The sequence below is a fragment of the Toxoplasma gondii genome, chromosome X (genome assembly GCF_000006565.2).
Source record: "Toxoplasma gondii ME49 chromosome X, whole genome shotgun sequence".
In the NCBI taxonomy this organism is placed as follows: domain Eukaryota; phylum Apicomplexa; class Conoidasida; order Eucoccidiorida; family Sarcocystidae; genus Toxoplasma; species Toxoplasma gondii.
The window spans coordinates 1,629,518-1,655,704 of NC_031478.1; the positions used below are offsets into that span (position 1 = coordinate 1,629,518).

General features: G+C 52.9%; 3 protein-coding genes across 3 annotated transcripts; 2 read left to right on the top strand and 1 right to left on the bottom strand.

Annotated features, from left to right (window-relative positions):
* The first annotated feature begins 1,919 nt into the window (after positions 1-1,919).
* Positions 1,920-14,104, top strand: RAD16 (SWI2/SNF2-containing protein RAD16). The gene is made up of 11 exons (XM_018780135.1): positions 1,920-2,567; positions 2,919-3,185; positions 3,577-4,068; positions 4,841-5,178; positions 5,872-8,141; positions 9,093-9,222; positions 9,569-9,721; positions 10,102-10,311; positions 10,968-11,495; positions 11,938-12,086; positions 12,710-14,104. The coding sequence occupies exons 1-11, from the start codon at positions 2,351-2,353 to the stop codon at positions 13,056-13,058; spliced, it is 5,103 nt and encodes a 1,700-aa protein (XP_018636030.1). The 5' UTR covers positions 1,920-2,350; the 3' UTR covers positions 13,059-14,104.
* A 51-nt stretch (positions 14,105-14,155) lies between these two features.
* Positions 14,156-16,460, bottom strand: TGME49_226430 (reticulon protein). Its single transcript, XM_002366255.2, has one exon. The coding sequence runs from the start codon at positions 15,827-15,829 to the stop codon at positions 15,239-15,241; it is 591 nt and encodes a 196-aa protein (XP_002366296.1). The 5' UTR covers positions 15,830-16,460; the 3' UTR covers positions 14,156-15,238.
* A 1,539-nt stretch (positions 16,461-17,999) lies between these two features.
* TGME49_226420 (peptidase family M3 protein) lies at positions 18,000-26,106 on the top strand. Its single transcript, XM_002366254.2, has 11 exons — positions 18,000-18,728; positions 19,571-19,631; positions 20,509-20,809; positions 21,371-21,709; positions 22,073-22,169; positions 22,425-22,574; positions 22,999-23,284; positions 23,701-23,921; positions 24,338-24,414; positions 24,921-25,216; positions 25,598-26,106. The coding sequence occupies exons 1-11, from the start codon at positions 18,606-18,608 to the stop codon at positions 25,648-25,650; spliced, it is 2,004 nt and encodes a 667-aa protein (XP_002366295.1). The 5' UTR covers positions 18,000-18,605; the 3' UTR covers positions 25,651-26,106.
* The last annotated feature ends 81 nt before the right edge of the window (positions 26,107-26,187 follow it).

Genomic DNA, 26,187 nt, shown 5'->3' on the forward strand with positions numbered 1-26,187 from the left:
ACACATTTTAATCCTCGTTATCATGAAGCTGCGCGTTGCCTCATCTGGTTTTGTGCTCATGGCTTCGAAACTATCACGTAGTTGATCGAGCCTGCCATGGCGCCAATTGGGGTCAACTGCGCTGATAGAAGTACGCACAGGTCGCTCTACCTGTCACTGGGGGGAAACACGGTATCTTCATTCATGTGAATGTATGCGTTGTTATCGCTACCCGTTCAAAAGATCTGATCGGATGGTGAAACCCTGTTTTTGCTTTCAGTGAAAAGAAGAAATTCCCTCATTGTAGTCGTATTGCACAGGCTGCTGACAGGGCCAAGCTGTTCAGCTGCGAGTTGTGGACGAGGCAGAAATACGTTTGTTCCCGTAAGGCCAGCTTTTCTCGTGTTAGCTCGCAACGCTGTGTCTAGACCTTGCTAGAGGACAGCGTCGGTGACTACATTTCACATTAGGGGAAGCTTCCGCCCGCTACTGCCAACTTTTGGCGTTCAGTGGCCGTGCATGGAGGTCAAGAGGTGCACAGAATTCGAGGCAGTCACCCCCGGGGGACCAGTGCGTTAGTTGAACTGTCTTTCTCACGGTGGTGAGCATCACTGTGTGACTTGTGGAAGTCAGGAGTTGCTTCCTTGCCGAATCTGACTCCTGCATTTGACACCGGCGTGGACACGCTCACGAGGGATCTGGGGCTGTTCCTTGCTACTCACTGCGGTTTTGAACGGGAGGGCCCCGAACAGACCGCTTCTAGTACTCTTGCGAGACTGACCACCACGACTGTTTGCGTCGATGGGCCCTTAGACAAAAGTGAGAGCCCTTCCAACCATTAGGCATGACTCATCCTATGCGGTGCAGTAACCCTGCAAAACGAACCTTAATAATTAACAAAAACAGTGGTAACTCTGTTTCGAGTTCAGACTCCCATCTAAACGCCCTACCAGTCCCAGATATTTCAGATGCCACCCAAAGAATTGGTCATTCGTTCCATTTCTCTAGCCGTTTCCAACTCGGACACCAAATCTGTGGTAGTCTACCCGCCTACAGTCAACAATGCAAAGCATTGCCGCTTGTGCTCGTGCGTCAGAACTTATTGAGCAGTCAACACGCCGGTTTTGTGGGTTCGCTCTCTGATAAATTTGCTTTCTCCAGACAAGTCCCTGGAGCAGCCGACGATGATATTAAAGTGCTGCGTTACAAAAGATGGAAGCAACAGGACTCCTTTTGTGCTAAACGGTGAGTAAACTGTAGTGGGAACACACATTGCTGACAAGGAACACACATGAAATGCATGTCGTGAAAGCTATTCCAAGGGCTCCGATTATTGCAGTGCCTCGTGTAGCCGGTTGAGACCCAGTTAAGCTGGTCATCTGTTTCAGCGTACCAATCCATCCTCTTGCAGGTTAGATCGCTGCACGCAAAATAATGAAGAACATTTAGTGAAGCGATAACTCACAACAAGAACGTTTCGGAGTGGTTGTCCACTGTGTATACGTTTCTTCTGAAGGTATATTCGCGTCTTTGCTTCCCAGCAGCAAGTGTTTCAGAACATGTTGACGACCGCCTAGCCGGCTCCGGAACTTTGCCCGAGATCAGCATCCGCAGTGTATCCAATCTTCCCTACGTCCATGTGTCAAGATTTTGTACGCACTGTGGTGAATGCCAAAATCGCGGCTTCTCTGAGGTCTCTCATTTCTTCAGCTTTCCCTTACCCCGCAAAGTCAGGGACTGGTTTTTTTCTGCCGTGTCTCTCCCATTGCATGCACGGGATTCACGAATTAGCGGCCGCGCGTCAAGTGTTTCGGCGGGTCCACAGTACTGCGATTTGATCTTATTTCTGTGATTTAGGTCACCCCGAGTCAAAATATGAATGGACCCGCTTTGATTCAGAATGAATCTTCACCACAGGAGTCCGGTGAAAATATGGTCTACTCTTGTGTATTGTTTTGCTTTTCAACAGCGTCGCATGCCCGCCTCTCACAGGTGACGAGCGCTGCATCCATCCTGGAATTTTAAAACTTCCCGAATGGCTGTAGTCCCGTGAACTTCCCTCAACATTTTTCGTTTCTCTCATGTGCGTTTGACGTGCAAACGTCGATGCTGTTTTTTACTTTGTAGTCTTGAGGTTGCTTTCTCAACACGCAAGTTTACAGTCAACAGCTCTCGAGTTCCTCTACGTAAATGTTACAAGGTTGTGTTAAAGATTCTGAATAAGTTCAGTGCATCGTCGCATCGGCTGTACCTTGAAACAGGTATATCCTTTCGACGTTACTGTGCCTCCGATTTGTTGTGACCTCTCTTTCCTCGCCGTGGGCATCTTGTGCCCACCCGATTCGCTGAGATTGTATTGCTTCCCTCGAGAATGTTCTCGGGAAGTGGAGGCAGATGTGTGGACGAGAGCGCCTCGCTGGACGCTCTTTTCTCTGCTGCTCGTCGGCTGCCGCCTTTGACAGTGGAGGAATGCGCCTTCGACCCAGAATCCAAAAACTGGGTGCCGCATGCAGCGGTTCGCAGACTGAAAAAAAAGGAAGCTCAGCAGCTTCGCCATGTCCGCCTCCTTGTCCAAAATGCCCCCACGGGTGCGGTGCTGAGTCAACGATAGAGCTGCTCCATTTTCGGCAGAAAGCAGAGTTCTAGCTGAGACACAACAAACCTTCTGAGCCCCTCTTATAGCTTAAGGGCCAGAAACATCAAACTGCTACATGTGCGGGTGTATAAATGCAGATATGTGTGTATATATACATCGGTGTGCTTTAACAAACGCTACATCGTCTGCTGGACGTTTACCGCCTGCACGTGGGGGGGGGGGGGTGGTGGTGGGTTGTGTACACAATTACCGTGAATGGTGCGTTTTCTCTGTTTCCCCCCGTCTTTTCGCTCGCAGCTCTGTTGTTCCTCTGTCTGGTTTGTCCTGTATGGCGCCTCACCAGGTCAGAGCAAGTGTCGCTGTTGCGGCGGAAAGATCGAGAAGGGCGAGGCACGTCTCGGCTACCCGACGGCAGATCCGAGAGGCCCTTTTGGGCTTCTCACCTGCTGGCTTCATCCGCTGTTCAAATGTTCCAGCGTCATCCTCGAAGAAGTCCTTCAGACTCAGTTAGAGGATGGAGACCGAGCTGAGCTGGCCCAGATCCTCCAGAAAGCCAGGGAACAACCAGCGAATGGAGAAGCCCTCAAAGTGGAGAAGGACGAGAAAGACGGTAGGAAAGAAAATATGAGCATACCACTGAGACAGAGGTTTATGGGGACACTGAAGAGGATTATAACAATGCAGTCAGGGCGCGTGCTCGTAGGGGGAGGATCTCGACACTTTAGATGCATCATTCATCAGTAAGACAGCGATGAACGGAGAGGTCAGCATAGGGATTAGGTGGGGGTAATCGTAGCGGACCATCCCGGTATCCTTGATAGCTCCTGCAGTCCTAGAAGGGAGATCAGAAAGATGTTCATAGAGAGGTAAGTTTGCCACGCCGCGACAGCACCTCAGACAGCACAAACCCCTCAGTGATGGTGATGTCCTCGGCTCGTTGCAGACGATCCGAACAACGTAGATATCTCTCCCGGTGCTGACGCTGTCTGTGTGTTCACAAGAGAGCAGTTCAACGCTCCACGTGAAGTCAGAAAACGAAACAAGTGCTGCGTCGACTGCGGAGTCTTCGCCCTCGTTGTCTTTCCCTGCATGCGCCGTAGTGGCCCCCGTGCACAGCGCGCATGCAGTCTTGGGGGAGCACCTGGAACTCGCAGCTCTGATCCACGGCCTTGAGAACCTCGACACGTCTGCTCTCACCCAGCTGAAGGCCACTGTCGGCGCCGTGCTCCACAGTTTGGTTGCGCCTGCAGAGGCAGCGGCCTGGCTGGCGGCCGCGAAGGAGAAAAGAAGAGCAGAAGGAGACGACGAATTCCCAGAAGGTGGAGACATTGCAGATGTCATGCGAAACCTAGTGAAACGTCAGATTGAGGGCCGACGCCCCGCGCCTCCCGACCTCCTCCTTCCTCTCTTGCCCTTTCAGGAAGAAGGACTCTGGTGGCTCTGTAGACAGGAACAGTCTGAGGTCCGAGGCGGCATTTTAGCCGACGAAATGGGTAAGGAACCAGCCAGGGCGCCTTCTCGCGTGGACTCGCAGAAACCCAAGTCTTGGGCGTGTCCCTGGAGAACGGTATCTCGTAATCTTCGGTCGGATGGTCCTCTCTAAGAAAAAAGCGAATTGGGGTTTTATAACAGTCTTCCGTTTTACCTTTCGAAGGACACATATGCGTGGCATCACGGTAAGCGGTGAGATCTACGGGTCGAGTAGCTGTTTTTCGCTAAATGTGTTGAACTGGACAGAGCGACCGCAGGCACGGACTCGCGGGTCTTGGACTGAAAAGAAACCAGCGCAAGTGAGGTCTGTCCGAAGCCTCAAAGTACCTGAAAACGTTCTCTGATCCTGCGCAAAGGAGGGAGGGGTTGTGTTAGTCTCAGACTAGAGGGGAAACACCACGGTCACCCTCCGACTTGGCGAGCTGTGTGTGATTCTCTTGGGGCCTTGGGCCTCTTGTTTCGCATTGAGTCGTGGTGGTGTCCAATCGTGAGGATGACTATCGTGCGTGTGTACTCGTGTTCACTGTGGAACTGTCGTGCTTCCTTCTACGTGTCCCTAGTGACCTGTTCTCCTTCGCCCATGCTCCTGTAGTTCTCCTCCTGTCTTCTGCTGAGAAGCACATTTCCGCGCGTCTAGAAGGCACGCCTTTCTTGACATAGTTTGCGTTCTGCAAGACCTGGAGCGGTCGCATCTGTGGCCTACATTTTTTCAACGCGCCACCGTTGGTTCTGCTGAGTCGTTGGTCAACTGGTTGCCGACTTTCTGCGGCGCAGGTATGGGTAAGACGATTCAGATCATTTCCTTGATTCTCGCAAGGCCGTTTCCGCCTCTGCCGCGCGCTCTGCGCCCCGAGGACTCATCTCGGGAGCGGAGCTCGCTGCCGCGCGTCGGCCAGACGCTGGTGGTCACGCCGTTGGCTGCCCTATTGCAGTGGAAAGGCGAACTGGAGAAGTTCGTCAGACCCGGCCGGCTCTCCGTCCTCGTGTACCACGGGCCCTTTCGCCAGGCACTGAAGTCGGAACTCGAGAAGCATGATGTTGTCTTGACCACGTACTCGACTCTCGAACAGGACTTCAGAAGAGAAACCAACAAGCACAAGGTGCTCTGTAAGGTAAGAGAACAGCGCGCTCGATAGCGGCCAGATGGCGAGAAAGGAGGGTGCCAGATACCACAAAAGTGTGCAAGGCCGCCCACGCCGCGAGAGGCAAACAATGCCTCTGGGCCAGGACAGAAAGCAGATGTTCCGAACGTGGAGGGGAGAGGAGGGCGACACGGGCAAAAAAGGTGGTAAGCTGGAGAAAAAGACACCTACGATGAGAGGAAGAGAAGCAGTCGCGGAGGCGGGGAGAAGGCGAAGGAAGCGTAGCGGAGGACGGACATCGGGATGCGAAGGGGGAACAGGCCGGTTTAGGCTTTAGAGAACCGGACGCGATATCGAGATGCAGAACCGGTCGGGATGACTCTTCCTTCGTCGTGGCTGTTCGAGGCTCCACTCGTATTTGTGATTCTTGAAACAGACGAATGTGAAGGGAAGGGAGTCTTGGCTAGTGTCATGTGTCTTTTTCCGGGGGGGGGGCAGGCGACTGTATTTTTGTTGAGCATCTGTGTTTTCCTCTAGGATCTCCCCGGTCGATGCCGCTGTCGAAGAGGGGTCTCCTCTTTCCGCCAGGGCGGCCGATGCGCTTGGTGTTGTCTGAAGGTTCTCCCGTTTGGGGTTCTGTTCCCTTTCTTGTTTCGCTTCACTTACTTGTTTTGTCCCTATCTAACTCCGTTTCTGTCTTCTCGTTGCGCCCGTTCTCTCCAGTACTGCGGCCGCCTGTTTCTCCCCGACAAGCTCGCGATTCACCAGCGTTACTTTTGTGGACCGGAAGCAGTGCGGACGGCGAAGCAGCGTTTGACGACGCGAAAGCGGGGGACAGAAAAGGCTATGAAGACGCTTCAAATTACTACTGCCAACGCTCCCATCGTCGTGGAAGAGGAGAGCGACGACGAGGCGGTCAGCCAAGAGCAGACGCGGAAGCGGAAGCTGAGTGGGCGACAGGCCGAGAACTCGACTGAAAATGCCGCTGAAGGGAAAACGGGGAGCGTAGATTCTTCTTCTTCCTCTGTTGCTTCGTCATCGGCCTCTTTCTTGCCCACGCCTTCAAACGTGATGAAGGAGTTGATGGCTGAGGCGAATCGCGACCTCCGAGACATGAGGCCTTCCTGGGTGTTTCCGAAGCCTCTTCGCTTCGCGCGCCGCACCCCATTTTCTCCCTTCTGTGCTCACGAGAAGACCGGCGATGCTGATGAGAAGCCGAAGTCGACAGAGACGCGAGAGCGGACCCGGACCGATGGGGAAGTCGATCTGGGCGGCGATTTGTCTGAAGATGAGGTCGAGATCAGGCGCGCCGTCCGTACCCTGCTCGATATGGGATATGACCGGGACCGCGCTCTTGCCGCGGCCTTGTCTTGTCAGGGGAGCATCGAAGACGCCGTCCAGCTTTTGGCGGAAGACAGAGTAGAGAGCGAGAGCAGTGAACCAGACTGCGACGAAGCGAATAAGACGGCCGAGCGCGAAAGAGCTCGCAGACTCCGGCAGGATCTGAAAGTCAGCAGAACCGACTTGCCGCGACAGAAACTTCCAGTGCTGCAGGTGCTCCTCAGACGCTGCGGCCTCCCCACCAGCGGCACCAAGCAGCAGTTGGTCACCCGCTTAACTCGCTTTCTCTTTCAAGACGGCGAGAAAGAAGAAGAGGAGGCTAGCGCTGGTGGGCCGAATGCAAGGGCGCGGAGGGGAAGAGCAAAGAAGGAAGGCAAGAAGGGGGAGAAAAGCAGGACGCGAAGAAGCGAACTAGAAGCGAAAAAGGCAGGAGACTCGGAGAGCGAGGGCAGCGCACGCAGCGCGCGACCCAGGCGGTCAAGCCGGCTCCGAGAAGTGGCCGAAGCTGCCGAGAAGGTGCAGCCGACGGTGAACGGGAGCTCTGCAGGCTCGGATGTGACCTCACGCAACACCGTCGTGAAGAGGGAACTGACGGGTGGAAGGCGGAGCGCGCCAAGGAAGGAGAAATGCGACGCGAAAGGTGTTTCTCGTGGGTCAAAGAGCGCGTCGAAGACTCCCAGTCGAGCCTTTGTGGCGACGAAGTCCGGGAAGAAAGGAAAGCAGTGCAGCTCGTCCAAGGCGGCGAGGAGGAAGGCAGACCACGACGAGTGGACTGAGTCATCTCCTTCTTCATCTGACGAAGACTACGAAGAGGAAACCGAGTCCTCGATCCTCAGCTCCGAAGAAGCAGAGGAGGCTTCTGAGGCCTCAGAAGCCTCCGAATCCGAGATGTCGGACGCGGCCGGCGCTCCACCCCAAAGGCAGCGCCGGAGGACCGGCGCGGCGCCGGCTCCTCTGCCTGGCGCTGTGCATCCGTCGTCAGCCACCGAGGAAATCAAGCTGGCCGGAGGTCTTGTGGACGAAGAGGAGGACGAGAACGACGCGGCGGTGAAGCAGCTTGTGCGCAAGTCCGTTCTCCACAACGTCATCTGGCAGCGCCTTGTCCTGGATGAGGCCCACCGAATCAAATCGCGGAACAGCAGCACGGCCCAGGCCGTGTTGGCCCTCCGCACGGCGACCATGGTCTGCAGCCGGGGGGGCGGAGGCCGAGAAGAGAATGCGGAAGGAGACGCGACTCCCGAGAGCAGGGCAGGAGCCCCGGAGCAAGAGGCAGACGGAGACGTTCGGGCAAAGAGGAGAAAAACGGAGAGGGACTGTGCGAAGGAGGCGGAGGGAGAGGCGAAGCCCCACCTGGGTCCAGCGAAGGAAGGCGAGAAGGAGACGTCAGACGCGAGTCCGTCTGAGGCGTCTACGAATCTGGCACTTTGTGACGCACGAAACAAAAGCGGAAAAGCGCATGCGAGCGAAGAACTCGCTTGGGAACTGAAAGTCGGCGGCAGCCGATGGTGTCTCACGGGCACGCCTCTCCAGAACCGAATTGGCGAGCTCTTCAGTCTTGTCAAGTTCCTCAGAGTCTACCCCTACGCCTACTACTTCTGCAAGAGGCCTGGGTGCACCTGCAGGTCGCTCCACTTCCGCTTCCACGAGGGCAAGTAAGTCAAGCGGCTTCAACAGATTGTTGGTGTGTCTCCCTCGCTCGGGCTTTCTACATCCCTTCTGTTCCGCGGATCCTATCTCGTTTGCTTCGTTGTTTCCTGCATTCATCGGGTGTCGACCCTGAACGACGTTTCGGTGTGACTGTCTCCGACATTGTCTGCTTTGCCGCTCTTCGCTTGGTTTCGACTTGGCTTTCTCGCGTTTTCTTCAACGTCTCTGACTGTCGCCGGTCTCTTCGCCCCTCGTCTCGCCTTCGACTTTGCGGCGCCGCGGTTCTCGTGTTTCCGTCCGCTGGTCCTTCTCTGTCGCCCACTTAGGGCTTTCGCTGTTACCAAGGAGCTCAATGTCTCCACGTTCCTGCCACCACGTTACGCTTCGTGTTTCCGTTTCCCCGTCTCGCGACTCTTCTCTGCTGTTCAGGCCTGGTTCTGGGCACGGTTATGTTCATCGAGGTTTGATCGTTGCCTGCATCATTCTGTGTTTAATTCGCACACTCGGGTATCTTGCTCATTCCTCGTCTGTTCGCCTGAAGCCGGCCTACGGCTCGACGTCCGGAAGAGACTAACTGATATACTGACTGTTCTCATATACGCGTGGCAACACAATCGAACGTGGATCCGGTACACAAAGACCCTGAAGATCTATGCAGGGAGGCCAATTCGTAGTATGCGGTACTCAGAGGCTTGTATGTTTGCACTACGTATCCCCGTGACTCTGGTGTGCTAACACAAGAGATTTTGGATGCGGTAAACACAGATCTTCAAGATCTAAACCAGGCTTCCAACTCGTAGTAAATAACTGCCAGAGAAAGGTGGGTTGCAGGACGTCCCGAATTTCGGTCGGATGGTCACGTATTCTAAACCTAGTTTTCATGAGGTGAGTTAAGTAATGCAGGACTGAACGTGCGTCCTCTTGCGTTCGTCGGTCACTGACCTCGTTCTGCTCAGACACTGCGTGAAATGTGGCCACACGCGCATGAGCCACTTTTCTCTCTTCAACCAGAAAGTCATAAACCCCATCAAGCGTTGCGGGTACGAGAATGACGGTGTCGTGGCGCTGAAGATCCTCAAGAGAGACGTAAGTCACATTCGCAGCAGAGGAAACAGCCTCTCAACTTTCCTCCAGAGAGGTGCTTTGCATGTACCCAAGAGCATGACGCTGCAAGGGCCTGCGTTGGTAAAGAAACGGAAGTGAAAAAGACTCCTGCGTCTCGTTCGTTCTCGTTTTGCGGCGGTTGCATAAGGCTTTTGAGTCGATACCGCTTGCTTCGCCGTTTTTCTGAGTTTCCAGAATTCGCGTTGGATGCCAGTCGTCTCTTGATCGTCCGTGTTCCTAGGATTAGATTTCGATACAATGTTCGTTTCCATTTTCAGTTGCCCAGGATGACATTTAGACATGTACCGCTGTGTGTTTCCCTGAGCAGGTTCTGGATACAATTATGCTGCGGCGGACGAAGGTGGAACGCGCTGCGGATGTAAAGCTCCCGCCCTTGATTGTCCGCATTCGTCGCGACGCACTGTCGCCTGAGGAACGTGATTTTTACGAGTCCCTTTTCAAGCAAACTGCCATTCAATTTGTGAGCTGAGAAATAGAATTTTCTCCGTCCGCGCTGGGGCCGCTCCCATACGCGTTGCGGCAGGCGTGTTTTGCTCTTCACTGTCGACGTCGTCAATTTGAGTCGTTAGGACGTCGTGTCTACTTCCTATCTCAGTGTGGTCAACAGGTTGCGAAGGGGGCTCGAGAACACGCACTGTTGTCGTGTGTTTCCTGGGGCTTGCTCGGCACTACGTACCCGTGTACTTTCTCGTTTTGTGTTGCGTCGTATCGGATTGTTTTGATGTGCGGTCTCACTGTTGTGTTGCGCCCCACGGCCCCGGACTCGGGAGCCTTCTGTGACTTGCTGTAAACGTACAAAGTGACGCATAGTGCCTTCTTCTGTCTCCGTGTGTCTCCTAGGATGCGTATGTGGAAGCCGGAACCGTCCTCCACAACTTCGCGCACATCTTTGACTTGCTGAGTCGCCTCCGTCAAGCGGTGGACCATCCGTATCTGCTTGTTCACGGCTCGCTCCAGCCTCTTGACGGGGCTTCCCTTCTTCCGACGGCGTCGCGAAAAGAGCAGCCGACCGGCGTCTGTGCCTTGTGTCAAGACGACGCGTTGCACACGGTGAGGGCAGTAGTGTCTGTTTGAATACGAAAGTCTTTGTCTGCCGGATCCAAAGTTCCGATTCTTATCGCGGGTTCAAGCACCCTAAAGATATGCACCAAATTCATCTCTCGAGCTCGCGACAGTCGCATAAATTGGCGCCGTCTCTTCTTGGTGACTCGGCGGTTTTTCGGATGTAGCAAGAAAATGGTGTGTTCTATTTCTCGCACTGTCTGGGCCATCTGTGCATGTGAAGGCCCCTATCCGTGCGTTCGGCCACGAGCGGGGTATTTGTCCATCTAGAATATCCTTTCTGGCTTTGCTTGTTCCGGCGTTCCTGTTTGCGTATGGAAAGGTTTCCGGTTGTGATTTCGGTGACGCTGGAGTTGTCAGTAAACCAGTTTTACATCGACAATATCTTGTGGGCTTCGAGTTCCTCTATTGAACCTGGGGTGGCGGTTGTGTTCTCGCCTTTTGCGGTTGTCGGCGCAAGCGAGCAGGGGTAGACTTGGCTGTACTGAGTAGCTTCATTCGCACTTCTGGACTGAACTTTTCCGGATGTCCTTCGTGCTGGCCTTCTTGGTGAGGGGGAGGGCGAGAGACCAGGTGAAGAACTGCCATTTCGGCTGTAACTCACTCTTCAGGATCAGCGTCGTTTCTGCATGCATTTGCCTCAGGAGCATCTCACGGAAGCGAGCTGCGGCCACGTGTTTCATCGCGGATGCTTGTGGGAATATGTTCAGTCGGTGCCGGTGGGTCCCGGTGCCGAAGGCACGTCAGAGGCGCTCGCAGAGAAGAAAGAAGTTTTGGGGTGTCCGGCCTGCTACACACCCCTGACAGTCGACCTGTCTTCCCTGGAGAGGCAAGTGAACAACGCAGGAGAAGACGACGGCGAGTGTGAGAGGCGAGGGCGAAAGGGAGGACGCGGCAAAAACGGTGGCAACGAAGACGAGCAAGAAGACGAGAAGGACGAGGCTGAGTTGGATGAGGTCCTGGAGAAGGACGAGAGGCGCCGGGAAAATCAGAGCGGGGGGCGCGACTGTGAAGGGGAAAATTCGTTGTCGCGTCAGAATGGAGAGTCGCAGTCCATTTCCGATCTTTCGCGACTCCTTCAGCAGGCGGGAAAACGAGGCCCTGATGGCATCATGCAGAAAATCAAAGCAAGCGAGTTCCGGAGCAGCACTAAGATCGAGGCATTGTATCAGGTGGGTTCGCGTCCGGTTCCACGTGCTCTGCAATGCCATAGAGAAGAAGACTCATTGTGTTCAAACAGAAGGCGCCTCCAATCTCGTGGCCAGGCACACGCGCTAGCGTCTTAGAGGGAAAACAATTCGGGGTCGGAACTGCCTTCGCACCGTTTTCTCCGTCCTCTTCTGAGACGTGCGAACCGGGGATCGAGGGACACCAGATCTGAATGGCCGGAAGGAACGCGAGCTCAGAGATTTCTTTTCCGGGTCATGGCTTCTTGCCGCAGAAGCGAGTTGGGTTGAAGACATACCCATCTCACTGATTCCGCGGTATTTGGGTTTCCTCATTGTTGTGTTTGTTTTCTTCTCTACTGAACGTGCGAACCGAGACGTGAAGCAAGCGGGGGTCGAGAGTCAAGGACAATGCACCGTTGCACTTTTGCGATCTCCTGTTCTGCAGGAACTTCTTGAAATCGAGAGGGAGGATACCACTGTGAAAAGTCTCGTCTTCTCTCAGTTTTGTTCCATGTTGGATCTCATCGAATGGCGTCTCAAAAAAGGCGGCATTCACTGCGCGAAGATGGTGGGGTCGATGTCGATTGTTTCACGGTAAGAGCAACCCTCAGCGTCCTCACTCAGACGGCTACAAGTGTCGGCTTTCGATGACCCTCGACGTGAGGGTTGTTCCACATCAGCTAGATTCAATCGCTGATACATGGGGTAAAGCCAGAGCGCACACCACGTTCATAGTCATTCAGTGCCTTCTCGTCCTTGCAGACACGGCCATACAAAACAAGGTGTCTCAGCACAAAGGCCTGCGCATGGACGTACCCGTTTTGTGCACGAAATATACGGTCTTTGGAAAATCGTGTAGGCTGCATTCACCCATGGTTCGCATGCTTCCAAGGCACGCGAACTGGTAGCCATGTGCTCAGAGAACAGCTCATTTAGAAAACGATGGTGCATGCACTTTTTGGAGGGGCAAGGAGCCGGAAATCCATAGGGAAGAGTTGGGTGTGCGTATGCATCTGATGCAGTAAACGCATCTTTTTCTCATATGGAAGTTTGGGACCGTCGGCATCCACAGCCAATGAGTGTTTCATCAAAGACCAACGCTTCGCTCCCGGAGGAGTGCTGTAGTGGGTCAGTGCGATGTTTGTTTTTACGTCGAGGTTTGTCTGTGTTCTGTTCGTGTGTTGCGTTGCTGCCCACAATGTTGCTTCCTTATTCAGGTCGAACGTGCTCTATGCGTTCAACAACGATCCGTCATTGAAAGTTCTTCTGATTTCTCTCAAAGCCGGAGGAGAGGGTCTCAACCTGCAAATAGCGAGTCGAATTTTTTTGATGGATCCCTGGTGGAATCCTGCAGCCGAGATGCAGGCGATTCAAAGGGCCCACCGTATAGGGCAGCGCCACAAAGAGGTCATTGCCATTCGCTTCATTGCGGAAAAAACGATCGAAGAGAGAATTCTGCAACTTCAGGAAAAGAAGCAATTGGTCTTTGACGGCACCGTCGGCGCCTGCGACCACGCAATGACCAAACTGACTCAGGACGACCTCCGGTTCCTGTTTCAAAATTGAAGCACGCATTTTGAGTCCCATCTGCGTTACAGAGACGTGAGGATTGCGTGCCTGCGCAGGTGCCTTCTACGAAGGGAAGCTGTATCTCATTAGTGGTTTTTAGAAAGACTACTTTGCGCCGCGTAGTAGTGTACCAAACCACTGATGTGGCTGATACTTTTGATGATGGGTTAGCGAGGCAGGTCGGTGGTGCGGCATGAAACTGTATTTCATGGCCGTCGTCTGCAGTGTTTCGTATCTGCGTTAAACTTGTCACATCGTATACGAGTACGAATCATCCGCCTGGTGCTGACACCGGCATCTTGACCTGTCACAACCCTAACTGACAGGTGTCAAGGAATTCTGCCATGTGTTGGCTTCTTGAACTGTACATTTCTGAAATGGGGCGTGCGTATGTCTTCACACTTCCGTGCGAATTGCCGAGTGTGGAATCGAGCTTCGTTAGACATTCGTTGGTGTTGTGTCTGGTGACAGTTTCTTTGTAATGTTGGGAACGTCCTGCGGTTCTCGATTCTTTTTATCGCCCTTCTACGGACAAACGCTTGTGCGTCGATAGTTGCCGTTATGGTACCCTGCGTTCCCCGTCTTCAGAAGCAGGAGTTTTATGCACATTGCGCAGCTGCAGCTTTGATATCCGTCGAATTCCCCGGCACTTCCCCGTGTGCCTCCTTTCTCGGAGGGTTTCTGCTTTGAGCGACGAAACCAACTTAGGCTTCATCAGCGAGTCTCTTGTTTGTGACCTTTTCTTGTCAGTGGCTCGACTCGGCATCCTACACCTGGTGCACAGCTTGTGCCGGAACATCGACGCACCTCGTCCTAGAAGAAAATCGTGCTGCTTGCACTCGCCACCAAGTGCTATCTGCCATTCTCAGCAATGAAGCACAACGTAACTTTATGTGGCCAGCACTCTTTATTCGGAGGGAACACCATTGCAGACGCTGCTAATGGATATGTATCAATATGGTGGCAGAAGGGCGAACTACATTACTGAAAAAATCTCCACTTCTGCGTCCCTAGAGCAGGTCGTTGTGTTTGCTATTTTTTGCGTCCCGCCAGGAGTGATGGGCGTGCTGTGTCTGCCTTTCGAATTCATGATAAAGCTGGGTTCTGTAGCCGCCTGACAGCAAACGACGTCAAACATTTCCTTCGGTTGAGGTGTCTCCTCCATCCCTGTGCGTAATAAAGGTTTTAGAGAGTGTTCTTGTTCTAGATCTACCCTCGGTGGGGACCACAGTATGACCGGCGTTCCGATCGATTATTCTTGATCGAGGAACCGTGACGCCAGCTAGAGGCACTCTTGGACGGTAACGGCTGACTGACTTGTTACGGTGACGTTGCCACCACCGGAGGAATGGCATGCAGACTCTCAGGATACCATGTTCCTTTGAGAATCACTCGCAGTCACGAGGATGGGCGCGGCCAAATTCGTCCACGCTGTCTCGGAAATTCACTCAGCGTAGTACTCAGCAACTTACCCACACGAACAATCGACAACTTTCCTCCACGAATCATATACGGTATGAATTGCTCCACTCCGCAGACTCTGGGAAGAAAGAACTTCACACAGGAGCCTGGAGTCGCACCGGAACACTCACACTTCCCCTGAAGTCTACATGTCGAACCCCGCCTTCCGACTTTCATTCCGTCACGACGCGCTTCGCTAGTGCTGCATCGTATCGACGTTTATCTTTGACCCGGAATGTTGTTTGTAGCAACGTCGATATCCGCAATGAACTGCGCAAAGGCTCCCGCAAAACAGCCTCTAGCGACCAGTGGCACAACCGAGCACGCGCTCAATCGTGAGCGACTTCAGACGGTAATCATACACAAATGGAATGGCATTTCGATGCACTCTCGGGTTTCTCGGAGACAACAGAGATGGGAAGTAAACAACCTCGACATGCTCCTCAAGCTAGTTCCTTGCTCGCCAGTGCCCTTCCCCTCGAGAGATGGCAAGCTACAGACGTATAAAAACGCTCATCTCCACATGATCTCTTGTTCCGGAGTGGTATCTGATGAAAAGACACAGCGGTACACCTGCCGCTTTTCTGTAGTCCTGTGTCTGATGATACAGTCCGGCAGCGCATGCGTTCTAATACCCCACGAGTTCCAGCGAGAGATGCAGCTACTGTGGCACGCTGCTGACACTCACTGATCCTTTCAAGCCTCTCAGGTACCCTCTACTTTGTGACACTGTCCATTCGGGGAATGGCGGCAACCATGCGACTGCAGAACTCCTGGGCTTCCTGGATGTATGGGGAGACACATGCGCACACGGGAGCTGCGCACATCTTCTTGACGAACGAAAAGCCAAAGGCAATCCAGACAACACAGAAAACGAGGAAGCACATGGAGAAAAACGACGAGACGTACCCGACAGCCCACGTTAGTACGCAGCACTTGGCCGTGTACATGGCATCCTTCCACAACAACACATCTCGCACTGACTCCAGGACGCAGTTAACGTTCTCGTAGCAGCGGCCAACCATTCCGCTGAGTGTACTTCGACTCACGATTTCAACGGGGCCTTCGCCAAACGAGGGCGCAAGGTCGAGGACGCGAAACAGGAATCCCGCAGCAAACGGCACCATCAGGAAGTAGCAACTAACGGAGAGAAGTGATTTACCCAGAACAAATACAAAGAAGTAAAGCAAATTGATTCCCAGAAAGAGCGATCCCGCCGTGGTTGGGTTTTCCCACGACAGTAATCGAGCCACTGCACACTCGTATTCCCTTGTAGGGGAACTCGAACCAGCGCTAATTTTCGACATGGTGTGTGGTGGAAGACGGAAGGCGGCAATGCGAAACGGGGGAATCCCAGAATCGAAAGTGCTTGAAACGTGCTTGCACAATAAAGGACCGCGTTGAAAGACTGACGCCTGCGACTGAAGTCCCGTTCGTCCCTCGAGCGCAGCGTTCAAAAAAACGCTGTCCAATGAAGACACGTAAACTACCCCTACCTAGAAAACTCTCACAAACACGGTTTGCATATCCCTTTATACAGTAAACGCGAAGAGAATAGACGGGCGCACAGAGGATGGAAGTGTTGCTTGCAAGCAGTCTGGTCGGAGAACTCGCAAGTGCTACGCCAAAAGTGAGCAACCTCCCAAAAAAGCGCTTACCACAGTCGGAAGCATGTGTGTGCGGAAGATTCCAGAGACACGGAACGGGGAATCCTCGACAGGAGCAGCGCTCTTCTAAGACAGAGCCAAAGCACTCTGCACACGTACCACACAACAAAAGTCTTTCGGACCACTTCTCTTCCCGCAGAAGTGACCTGCTCACTAGCGCTGAAAGCCGGGGAACAACAGGTGAGGGAGAACGATTTTGCACGATACCGCCACGCTGAACCTCTTGCTGCTGTTCGTCTCTTTTTCACGACCGACCACACACTTCGATTAACGCTGAAAGTGCCTCGACGACTGTGGGTAGCGCCGCCAGCGATCCACGCCCGCTTTGCTGGCACCCCGTAAAGTCTCATGCAGGTCACTTCCTCACACACGTACCAGGAAAATACGAAACTGAAGGTTCCATTGGTTTTGTGCGCAACATTAAAAACTGTGCAACCAAAAAGATATGGAGGAAAACCCACAGAAGCAATGTGTGCTAACACCGTGTGTCTCTCGACGCCCTCGGTCCCCTTCCACGTACTAGCCCTGAAATCGAGCTACAACGCCACTAGGTCGTCGCCTTAAACTTCAGAAAAGTTCAAGGGTGCCAGAATGTATTCCTTAACGGTGGACTTTCCATGTACCAGTTCACTGTGACATGCCGTGCAGAAGCGGTTGAGGCGTCGTTGTGTAGGTAGGTGCGTAGTGACGAATAGTTCAATAGTTCGCGCCACGACTGTATCGCCTTCCCCCGGACCGATGAAGTGAGACGCGTGCGTAAGACACATTTTGAGGAGCCTGACAGCCGATGGCTTCGCTCAAATCTAGCGATTGTGGGGTAGCATGAAATCGGGGATCTTCATGAGATACCAAGGATTATCTAGTCTTACCACAGCTGCGTTCAGCAAATGTCCACAAAGAAATTCAGCAATGTGGAACCGCCACGTCGTATTTGCCGCCGCTAACGTGTTGGTACATACAGTCTCTTTCCACAGCCAGCATCGACGATAGAAACTATTGTTACGTGAAATGGTACTCCACTAACTGTTGGTGGAAACTCGCTTCAGGTTCCTTATAGGCGACCTCAGGAAGAAACTCCGGCGATTCCGGCAAACAGCCGCTCGCATACAGTGACGGTGTATCGATGAAGCTAGTCATAATCGTCTGCCCAGATACTCGAAGAAGCCAGTTTTTTCGTTCCAGTGGGCATGGAAAGTGTTGGCCATCAAGTGTCCACTTATGATCTTTGCCTCGTAAGAGTAAATCGATAATGGAGGACAGTCCAATGGCATACAGAGGGGGGACGCAGGGTGCGCGACGCTTTTATAACTGCATGGAATGTCGGCGGAAGCGAACCTACGACCGCAAAATCGACGTCAGATACTCTTCTGGCACAGTCAAAATACTGGAACGTTTCTGCGTGGTGACGGTTTTTTAACGGCCGATGGTGTCTTCGAACCCGAGGGCGAGGCGCATCTGTACCCGTGTTTAGCGCCCAGTGTAAAACCCCGAACTCTTCTCAGAATACCGTACATGTCCCCCCGCGCTCGTTTGAAACAAATGCTCCGGGAGACACACACACTCCCAACGATGGTTTAGGACTTCGGTCTAAGCTATGGTGACAGAAATCGTAAGAAAAGGACTATTGCTCATCTCCGTAATTGGCTGACGGTGTTGCGCATCAGGCGGAGGAACGGACACGGCACATACTACACGCCGCCGTCGTCGTGTGTTTGGCGTCCCACCCAGAGCAGGTGCGTTTAGTGGGTCGCCAGCTGTTCCTGATAGCTACTTTCAGTTCACAAGCAGTTCCTGTTTGCTTACGTTTTCTGTCTAATCCACGTCAACTAATCCGGAGGCACCGCACACTACGATCGGAGGAACCCAGCGCTGCGGTGTGCTGCGGACGGTTACTAACGCTAGTGAACCTGCAATGTACCCAGTATGGATATCACGGTGCAATATCCACAGTGTTTCACTCGTGTTTTTGCGCATTGTTGCAATTCACCCGAGGTTATGGAAATCCTTACCATTTTTCATTTATCCAGGGGTCCGCCGTTCGGGAGTTTCACAAGGGATCGGGCTAATCAAGCGTGAGTCAAGCGCGCCTGCGTCACACGATGCCAGTTTTCCCAGAATTTTCGGCGCCGCGTAGTTGCCTTCGGAATTTCATTTGATTCTCAATTAACATCTGAAAACACTGTTCCATGCTTGACCGTTTATTTGTACCCGGGCATCTGCCTGTACCATCTACAATCGAAGTGTCAAGTGGTCGCACTGGCCAGTCATCTTGTCGCCACGAAGAACCCACTGGTCTCTAGCCTGTTGCGTCCAGCTTTTCCTCTTGCTCGGTGGTACATTGCACTGAAGGTATTGGCCGTCACATGTTTGTGTGTGGCGAGCATAGGAAGGATCACCTTTTAGCATCGGGGCAAGGATGATTTCTCCGGTTGCGTCGGTGTTTTCAACAATGCCCCATTGGAAACAGGGTGCCAGGCTGCACGCGCCGGGGGGCCGGTTTACTTTCGCAGCGAGGATCTATCTTTTTCTTCTTCTTTCTGTAAGTTCCTGGTCCTTCATTTGTCAATCCCGAACGCATTAGTTGCACGCAGGAGCGTCATAGCTGAGGCTTAATGCGACTGCCTTTTGTGGACAGTTTCTATCGATGAGCTGGCTGGCCGATTGAGATGGGGAAACATAATTAGCAGGATAGCAGACTGCAGAGAGAAAACCCTCCAGCATTCGGCGCGTCATCTATGCTTAAGGCCGCAAACTCAAGACCTGCTGCTATGAATGTCCTCTTCGCACGCGTGTAACAGTGGACCCCTTTGTACAACAGGGGGACACTGAATCCCTTCTTTGGGTGCACTCTATCCGCTGTTGCAGTATTGTCTTCGAACTAATACTGATTTCCAATTGTCGGCTTCTTTGCCCCTACCACTCTTTTGTTGTGGTGCTATCACTGCTTATGTCTGAGTCAGGGCAGGTTCACGGTGCAGGAACGGGCAGCCAAAATGTAGTACTCTACCCTTACAAGATAGCAGACTGGAAATGCCGGCCGATTTATTCCCACTACGGTTATACGTGCACTTTAGATGAACTCGTGGCTCCTTCTTACCCCGCTGAATCGAGCCGACAGAAGCGATTTTGACAGGTCAGCGTAGATTGCACGTGTTTGCAGTTTTTTCAGGGAGTGCCCGTCAGCTGTTCCGCTCGGTGGCATGTACGTTTCTTCGGTAACAGGCGGGCTGTATGTTTCTCCAGACACCGTGCCTTTGTGTCGACAAGGCGTGGTGCGTCTATGCTAGACGTACCGGCTCCGCCGGTGCATGGCACGAATTGATTGTCCGTGCTCAGTCTGCTTACCGGTTTTTTTCAAAAATTGTGTGTTTTCTTACGCAGTGTTTGGGCTTCTCGTGCTCAGGCGAGATCGCTAACGGAAAAGGGACGGATACTACTCCAGGTACACAGTCCGGGGGGAGTGACGTGTACTCTCGTTTGTCCGGTTGTGCAAAGAACATCGCCACCATAGGGCCCGTTTAGTCAAAAACACCACTAGATTCATTCCGCTCGTCTTCAGTACGTCCGATTTCTCGGCGTCCTCGTACTTTCATCATGTGTAATGCCTTCCTGAAAAGACCTAGGGCACGCTTGACGACGGCCGATGCAATTCGTGCTGACTCCTCCAGAGCGGTAAAATATGTGGCGCTGTGTCCGTCTAGAGAAACCGTTAAAACACGCTTTGAGATGCTGGATAAGGTTGTTTCCGGCTGGTGCGCATCCTTTTTTGGCCAACCGTTGTCCCGTGCATGAGAAGTTAATAATCAGGTACTACGCTATTCGTACCATGCGATGCGTGGGAGGGGTCATTAAAAGCAGGTACAGTTCCTGTACAAATGATGTTCGATACAGAACTCTACTGCTCAATTCTAATAAACAGAGACAATACACTATCTGGGTCATTCTGCAAATAGCTCCAGTGAAGAGATACAGACAAGGACGTTCGTTGTGACTGCTGAATACTACCACTCAACTGGACTGCTTACACAATTTATGGAAATTGAAAGAGCTTTCACGCTCTCGATAGTGCCAGGCTAGTCGCCGTCCGTGGGATGCTGCTCCTTTCGCACTTGGCTGACAATTTTCGCTGGCAATATCACCAAACAGTACAGAGCGTTCACGAAGCATTGCGGCGGTGATGCCCGCTCTTAGCCTTGCTGTGTCTTCGAACTGCAGGACACAGAGCAGACGCAAACATGTGTGGCGTTCGTTAATGTGGCGTTACACTGTTGCGGTGTCCGTCTGTTTGTCTGTGGCTCTGCTGTCCTTGCTTGATCCAGCACGCCTAGATCCCCGTACTCTCCCTCGGTACAACCTGAAGCGCCATTTCCCCTATTCATCGATCTTTGATCCTGCAATCGATAGGGACATCGAAGCGCTCAGCCGCAGGGCCCGAGAGTTCAAGGAGAGATTCAAAGGCACCCTGGAAACCACCCTTCTGGAGGCGCTCATCAAGCACGAGCAGCTAGATGAAGCTGTGGACTTTGTCGACTACTACATTGCCCTTGTCGCTGCAGTGAACACCACAAATGAGGAGATTCGCAAGCGAGTGAATCAATTGGAGTCGGCCATAGCCGCTGAGTAAGTCTGTTGCCGTCCTTCAGGGGAGCCAAAAGAGATGGACGTTGCCACACTGGTGGTTTCGGTGTCAATAGCGTGGAAACTCTAACTAACGTCCTTTCTTTCCCAGCGGTTCTTCCGTTTGCCAGACGGAAGCGGACAGCAGGAGATCCTGCCGGTTTTCTGAGTGATGTCTTGCTGACCTGCCTGTCCCCTGCTTCTCCTAGATTAAAGGCACACGGCTGTGCGATGGTCAGCCTCTTGACCCTGCCGCTTTCTTCTCAAACGGCCTGGCTAAAGACACCGGATCTTTTGACCTCGAGCATATCACCCAAACGTGCGCGGTTTAGGGTTACCGTGAACTATCTTTGGAAGAATAGGCGATGCTTAGTCGTACCATACATATTACGTGCATGAACCCAGTCTGGTTTCGTTAGTCAGTTTTTAGCATTTCAGTCGTGATGGCTGCGGAGTCTGGGTCTCGCTGCCGCATGTCTGCGCTGGATCGGGGAGCCGCGAGCATGCAGCCGGCGCACCCATGGAATTCCAGTATACGCATGTTCCGCTCGTGTTCTTTTTTAGTGTGCAGCCTTATAGACTTTTCGTGAATCTAGAGCTTGGGGCAATGCCGGAGGCAGCTCTGCAAAAGCAGATGGCAGCAAATGGCAATCTCAGCTTTTATTCCGGCTTTCTTGGCGCGGCACGACGACGCGCGCCTTATGTTCTGTCTGAAGACGTCGAGCGCGCACTCCTTGTTCGGAAGCCCATGACTGTGCAAGTTGCCACTGAGTACTACTTCAAGCAACTCGGCGACGCAACCTTCGACATGAACGGCGAGAAGCTGATTTTGTCGATGATCCTCGCGTTCATTATGGACAACAGCCAAGAGAAGCGCTGGGCCGCGCAGAAGGCTGTGAAGCAGTACGTCCTCCTGGAAGTCATTGGCAAAGGAAATCCTTCGTGGGGATTTTAGATGCGCACGATTAGCTCCAATGGTTGAGTACAAATTTCCTTTCAGACGTACAGGACCTGCGTGTTAGCCGGTTTTTGCAAAGCGCCTCCTTGTTACAAGGCGGAATCTAGACGAAACAGCGACTCATGAAAGCACCCAGGAGCTCTCAATCACGCGGAAAGTCCACTTCACGATTGGGTGGTGAGAATGATAATGCATGTAACATTTAGCCCATAGCGACGAGGCGACCCCAGGCAGCGTTTTCATGCTGTGTTCCTGACAAAGGCATCACCTATTGGACGGGCGAGTTTCCTTGTTGTGCTTTTCTCCAGAGGTCTCGAACGGCACAAGATCACCAACTTTGCAGCGCTCAGTTTAAACGTTGTGGCGGGGTCGTGGCACATGGAGAGAAAGGAGAGAGGTTACGAGGTACAGTCGGAACACAGCGAGATTACGTCTGGCCTCTGTGTGGTGCAGTAATCGTACAGAGGTAGTGCGGATAGGCCGCCTTCACAAATGCTGCGACTCTGGGTCGAGACGAGAGACGGCGGCGGAATTGCGAGTGCCAGATTTACGTTAAGACTTCGCACTCACAGCGTGCTGGGAGGCCTGAGGCGTTCCTCTATTCCCGCGTCAGTACGCACTCGGCAGCCCTTTCTGTGCGCATGCGGGTGTTGTCTGTAGAGGCTGCGGTCGTCCCGGAACGTCGCCAACAATGTGTCTGACAAAACAATTGACGCGCTCATCCACGCAGGGGAGACTGTCGCAGTGTCGTTGACGAAGCGGTACTTCAAGTTGAAAAAGAAAATTCTCAAGAACCGGGCTGGAGTGGAGGTAGGCGAACCCGCGCACTCACATCTGAGAGTCCCCACCTTACGTTCGCGGTGGATGTAAAAGTGGATTTGCGTTTCAGACGTTCCTTTGTCATCCGGCGCTTTTGTTGCTCGGAGGATGCGAAACACGTACAACCTGACGCCAGCGGAATCACCGCTTGACGTGGAACAGTTACATGGAAAGAGGCGTTACGTCCGTTGTTGCTTCGTCGTTGCCACAGGTGGCTCTTCTTCGGCTTTTGCTTCTTGATGGTGGCACGAACGCCGATGAAAAGAGACAGACTGTCTCGTGCGATCGTCGCGTTTTTGCGATGCACCATCCGTTGACTATCGTCATCTCTGCGTAGAATGGAATGCCCACAAACGGACCCCATCATGGAATGCCAACCTACAGGCCTTCCGTTTCCTTGCACGCTGCGCTCCAGGTTTTCGACTTCGCTGATCGGCTAGCTCCATTGCCCCTCAAATCCAGCGATCGCCTTTACGACTGGAAAGAATCAACGAGAATCGTCCGAGATGCGTACAAGTCCTTCTCGCCGACCATGGCCCTGATGTTCGACAAACTGCTTGAGGAAGAGAGGATTGACGCCCCTGCCGTTCCAGGAAAACGCACGCCAGCATGCTACTTGGGCACACCGACAACAGGCCCCTTCATCATTCTCGAGCATGTTGGACAACCCCGTTGTGTGGAAACTCTCGCTCACGAAGCCGGTGAGGGCTAGCGAAGTCTCATGCGACGGTCCCGGGACGGGTCGACCCTTGCACCGCTGGACCGTGTTGAACCAGGCGACGGTGGGTCGGACTGGCAGTGGATTCTCTGGGTATTGGGGACTGAAGGAGACTTCGAAAGAGAGCATGTGACGGTGATCCACGTTCGCGGACACGTGTTTTGCACCCCCAGGTGTATATCTGGTGGTTTAAATGTCCCAGCTCGGATGAATGTAGACCGTCTTTACCTTCATGTCGAATCTTCCTAGGATCTCTTACATACAGAAGAGAAATACCATCTAGAGGGAAATGTGAAAGTTGACTGCTAACCTTCACACCACTTAATCATTCTGATTTACTGAACGAACGGGTTTTGTTGAGATGCGCAGCTCATCACGTTTCCTGTTGCCCCTCTGCAGGCCACGCAATCCATTCCATGTTGTCCTACGAGCAAGGAAACCTGCAGCTCGCACCGCCCCTGACGATTGCAGAAATGGCGAGCCTCATGGGAGAGAGAATAGTATTCAATGACTTGTTGCGCCGGACGACGGATCCTGAGGAGCGCCTTTCTCATCTGCTTCGCTATCTAGATGGATGGACTAGCACTGTTACTCGGCAGCTTATGTTCGATGACTTCGAGGTCAGTGATGCGCGCAGAGTGAGACAAGAACAGAAACAAAGTACTCATAAACGAGAGGTGGACACCGTTGTCAGGCAGCATTGTGAGACACATGAGTCCGACGACAAGGAGTCGCAGACCGTCTCAACCTGTTGGAACAAGCCGGAGGGGCATAGAAGAGCGCACCATTGGGAACTGCGTGGCTGCGACTTTAGGATGCGTACTTCAATATCCTCTTGGTCGGCAGCCGGCATTCTACCAGCTTTGGGGTTGAATAAATACAGTATTTCACGTGATAACCACGGCTTGCCACCGGCCGCATGGAGGCTGAAAGGACTGCTGCATTTTCGAACAGCGTACGCTTTCTCAGAATCGCTAGCGAAGACGCGATGGTGTGTACGCTCCACAGTGCTGTTGTGTTTTCCGTGTCGCTGCAGAGAAGAGTGCATGATGCCCGCGCACAAGGGACAATACCGGATGGCGCATTCACAACAATGTGGAAGGAGTCACTTGAGTAGGTTGCACGCCGCGTGTTTGGTGTATTTTGAACGGCAGATAACGAGAATTGACGCAGAAAGTGGGAGAAAAATACATTAGCGAGTAAGCTGACAGCAGATCGAGTGCGCTAGCGCATATTCGGTAATAAAAGGTAATAAGCATAGAAGGCTTTAAGTGAAGAAGCTCTAAGGCATTTCGCGTTCTGCGCAGGTCGCACAACTGCCTCCGGCGTGTGCACAAGGCTGGGCCGCGCCGGTGGCACCAGCATGTGCCCCTCGGCACTCAAGGCCCCCGGTTAATACTGTGGATATGTTTCTTCGTTCGAGCTCAGTGCAGGAAATCTAATTCCGGCAATGCAACAACGGCGACTTCTAGAGTTGTGGCGTCCGAAGTAACAGATTTCTCAGATCGAGTCGTGTCAGGGACTGGTCTGGAATAATCACTCCCGCTTCGGTGTCAGTGGGAGGAGTTAGGCTTCACTGGTTGTTGAATTCTGCTTTCTGAAACGGTGTACCTGAACAGGAAGTACTTTGGTGCTGAAGGCGAGGTGTTTGACTCCTATGCGAACTCAGAGGCGGATTGGGCCCGCATTCCACACTTTCATAATACGCCCTTCTATGTCTACGCGTACGCGTTCTCCGACCTTGCCGTGGGCTCTCTCTACCGCGTGTACAAGGCACACCCCGAAGGCTTCGAACAGAAATACCTTGACATTTTGCGGTCAGGAAATAAAAAGAGCTTCGAGGAGATCATGAAGCCTTTCGGTCTGAACCCGTCGGCTGAGACATTCTGGGCTGACGCTGTGGAAGCTACAGGAGGTGAGGACAGACTCCTAGCTCATCTGGGAGGGGGTACGTTGTGCGGTACAACAACTCGAGAAGAGATATTTCAGGGAGCCATGTGGTCGTGGTAATCAGTTCTTCTTAAATATGTTCTGACTGGTGCCCTGCGGGAGGCGCGAAAGGGAGGCAGCAACGCAGCTTTGTGTCGAGTACGAGAATAGCGGTTCTATCGCCATTGTGTCGGCCTGCTCTCACGGACCTTGAAGCAGTGCAGCTTGCCAGGCGATACCATTTTTGGGTCGAATGGCGTCTTAGTCTGCACACTTTCAAACGCGGCTAGTTATGAGCGAAACTGCTTGCTCGAGAAATTCACGTCTCCTGTTTGCCGCAAAACTTTCGGATCCTTTTTTCTGCCAGGAACGGTAATCGACGAGGCCGAGTCCCTTGCCCTCAAGCTGGGCTTTGTCTGATAAACGTCCGATGTTCTCCATCGACAACGCCTGTCGGCGAACAACCTGATACTGCATGTTGAGACAGTGACGAGATGTGTAAGCATTTCGTTTAGGTGGAAACGACTTTTTTCACGGATGAACAACAAAAACAATGTTGCGTCATACCATCCTCACCGTCGTGAGGCGTCTGCTTGCAACGCTGGTTTTAGTTCTGTAGTCGGCGGTGGTAAGAGGGTGCAATGCAACATCGTTCTGGTTGTAGTAACCGTCTACGATGAGCCCATGCTACCACAGTGGAATCGCGTCTTCGTTTCTACTCGCCCGACGTTTTATCACAATTGTCTACATGACTGTTTTTGCTGGTTCCACATTGAGCATCCCGGTGGCGAACTGTGCCCCATCAAGTGATGTCTACGAGTTCGTCGTTTCCGCTGTTTCCTTGACCTGGATAACAGTGGCTCTGGATACAGAATTCCACTTCTTACGTCATTGTTTGTCCACATACAGGGCAACTAGTGTAGCTCGGGGTGATTGGGAAACGTGGCTGGGCCACTT

Coding starts and splice junctions, on each gene's coding strand:
- TGME49_226420 (XM_002366254.2), top strand. CDS start 18,606: ATGATTTCTCCGGTTGCGTCGGTGTTTTCAACAATGCCCCATTGGAAA. Junction 22,575..22,998: donor AGAACCGGGCTGGAGTGGAG/GTAGGCGAACCC, acceptor GCTGCGCTCCAG/GTTTTCGACTTCGCTGATCG. Junction 23,285..23,700: donor AACTCTCGCTCACGAAGCCG/GTGAGGGCTAGC, acceptor GCCCCTCTGCAG/GCCACGCAATCCATTCCATG.
- TGME49_226430 (XM_002366255.2), bottom strand. CDS start 15,829: ATGTCGAAAATTAGCGCTGGTTCGAGTTCCCCTACAAGGGAATACGAG.
- RAD16 (XM_018780135.1), top strand. CDS start 2,351: ATGTTCTCGGGAAGTGGAGGCAGATGTGTGGACGAGAGCGCCTCGCTG. Junction 2,568..2,918: donor TGTCCAAAATGCCCCCACGG/GTGCGGTGCTGA, acceptor GCGCCTCACCAG/GTCAGAGCAAGTGTCGCTGT. Junction 9,223..9,568: donor TGAAGATCCTCAAGAGAGAC/GTAAGTCACATT, acceptor TTCCCTGAGCAG/GTTCTGGATACAATTATGCT.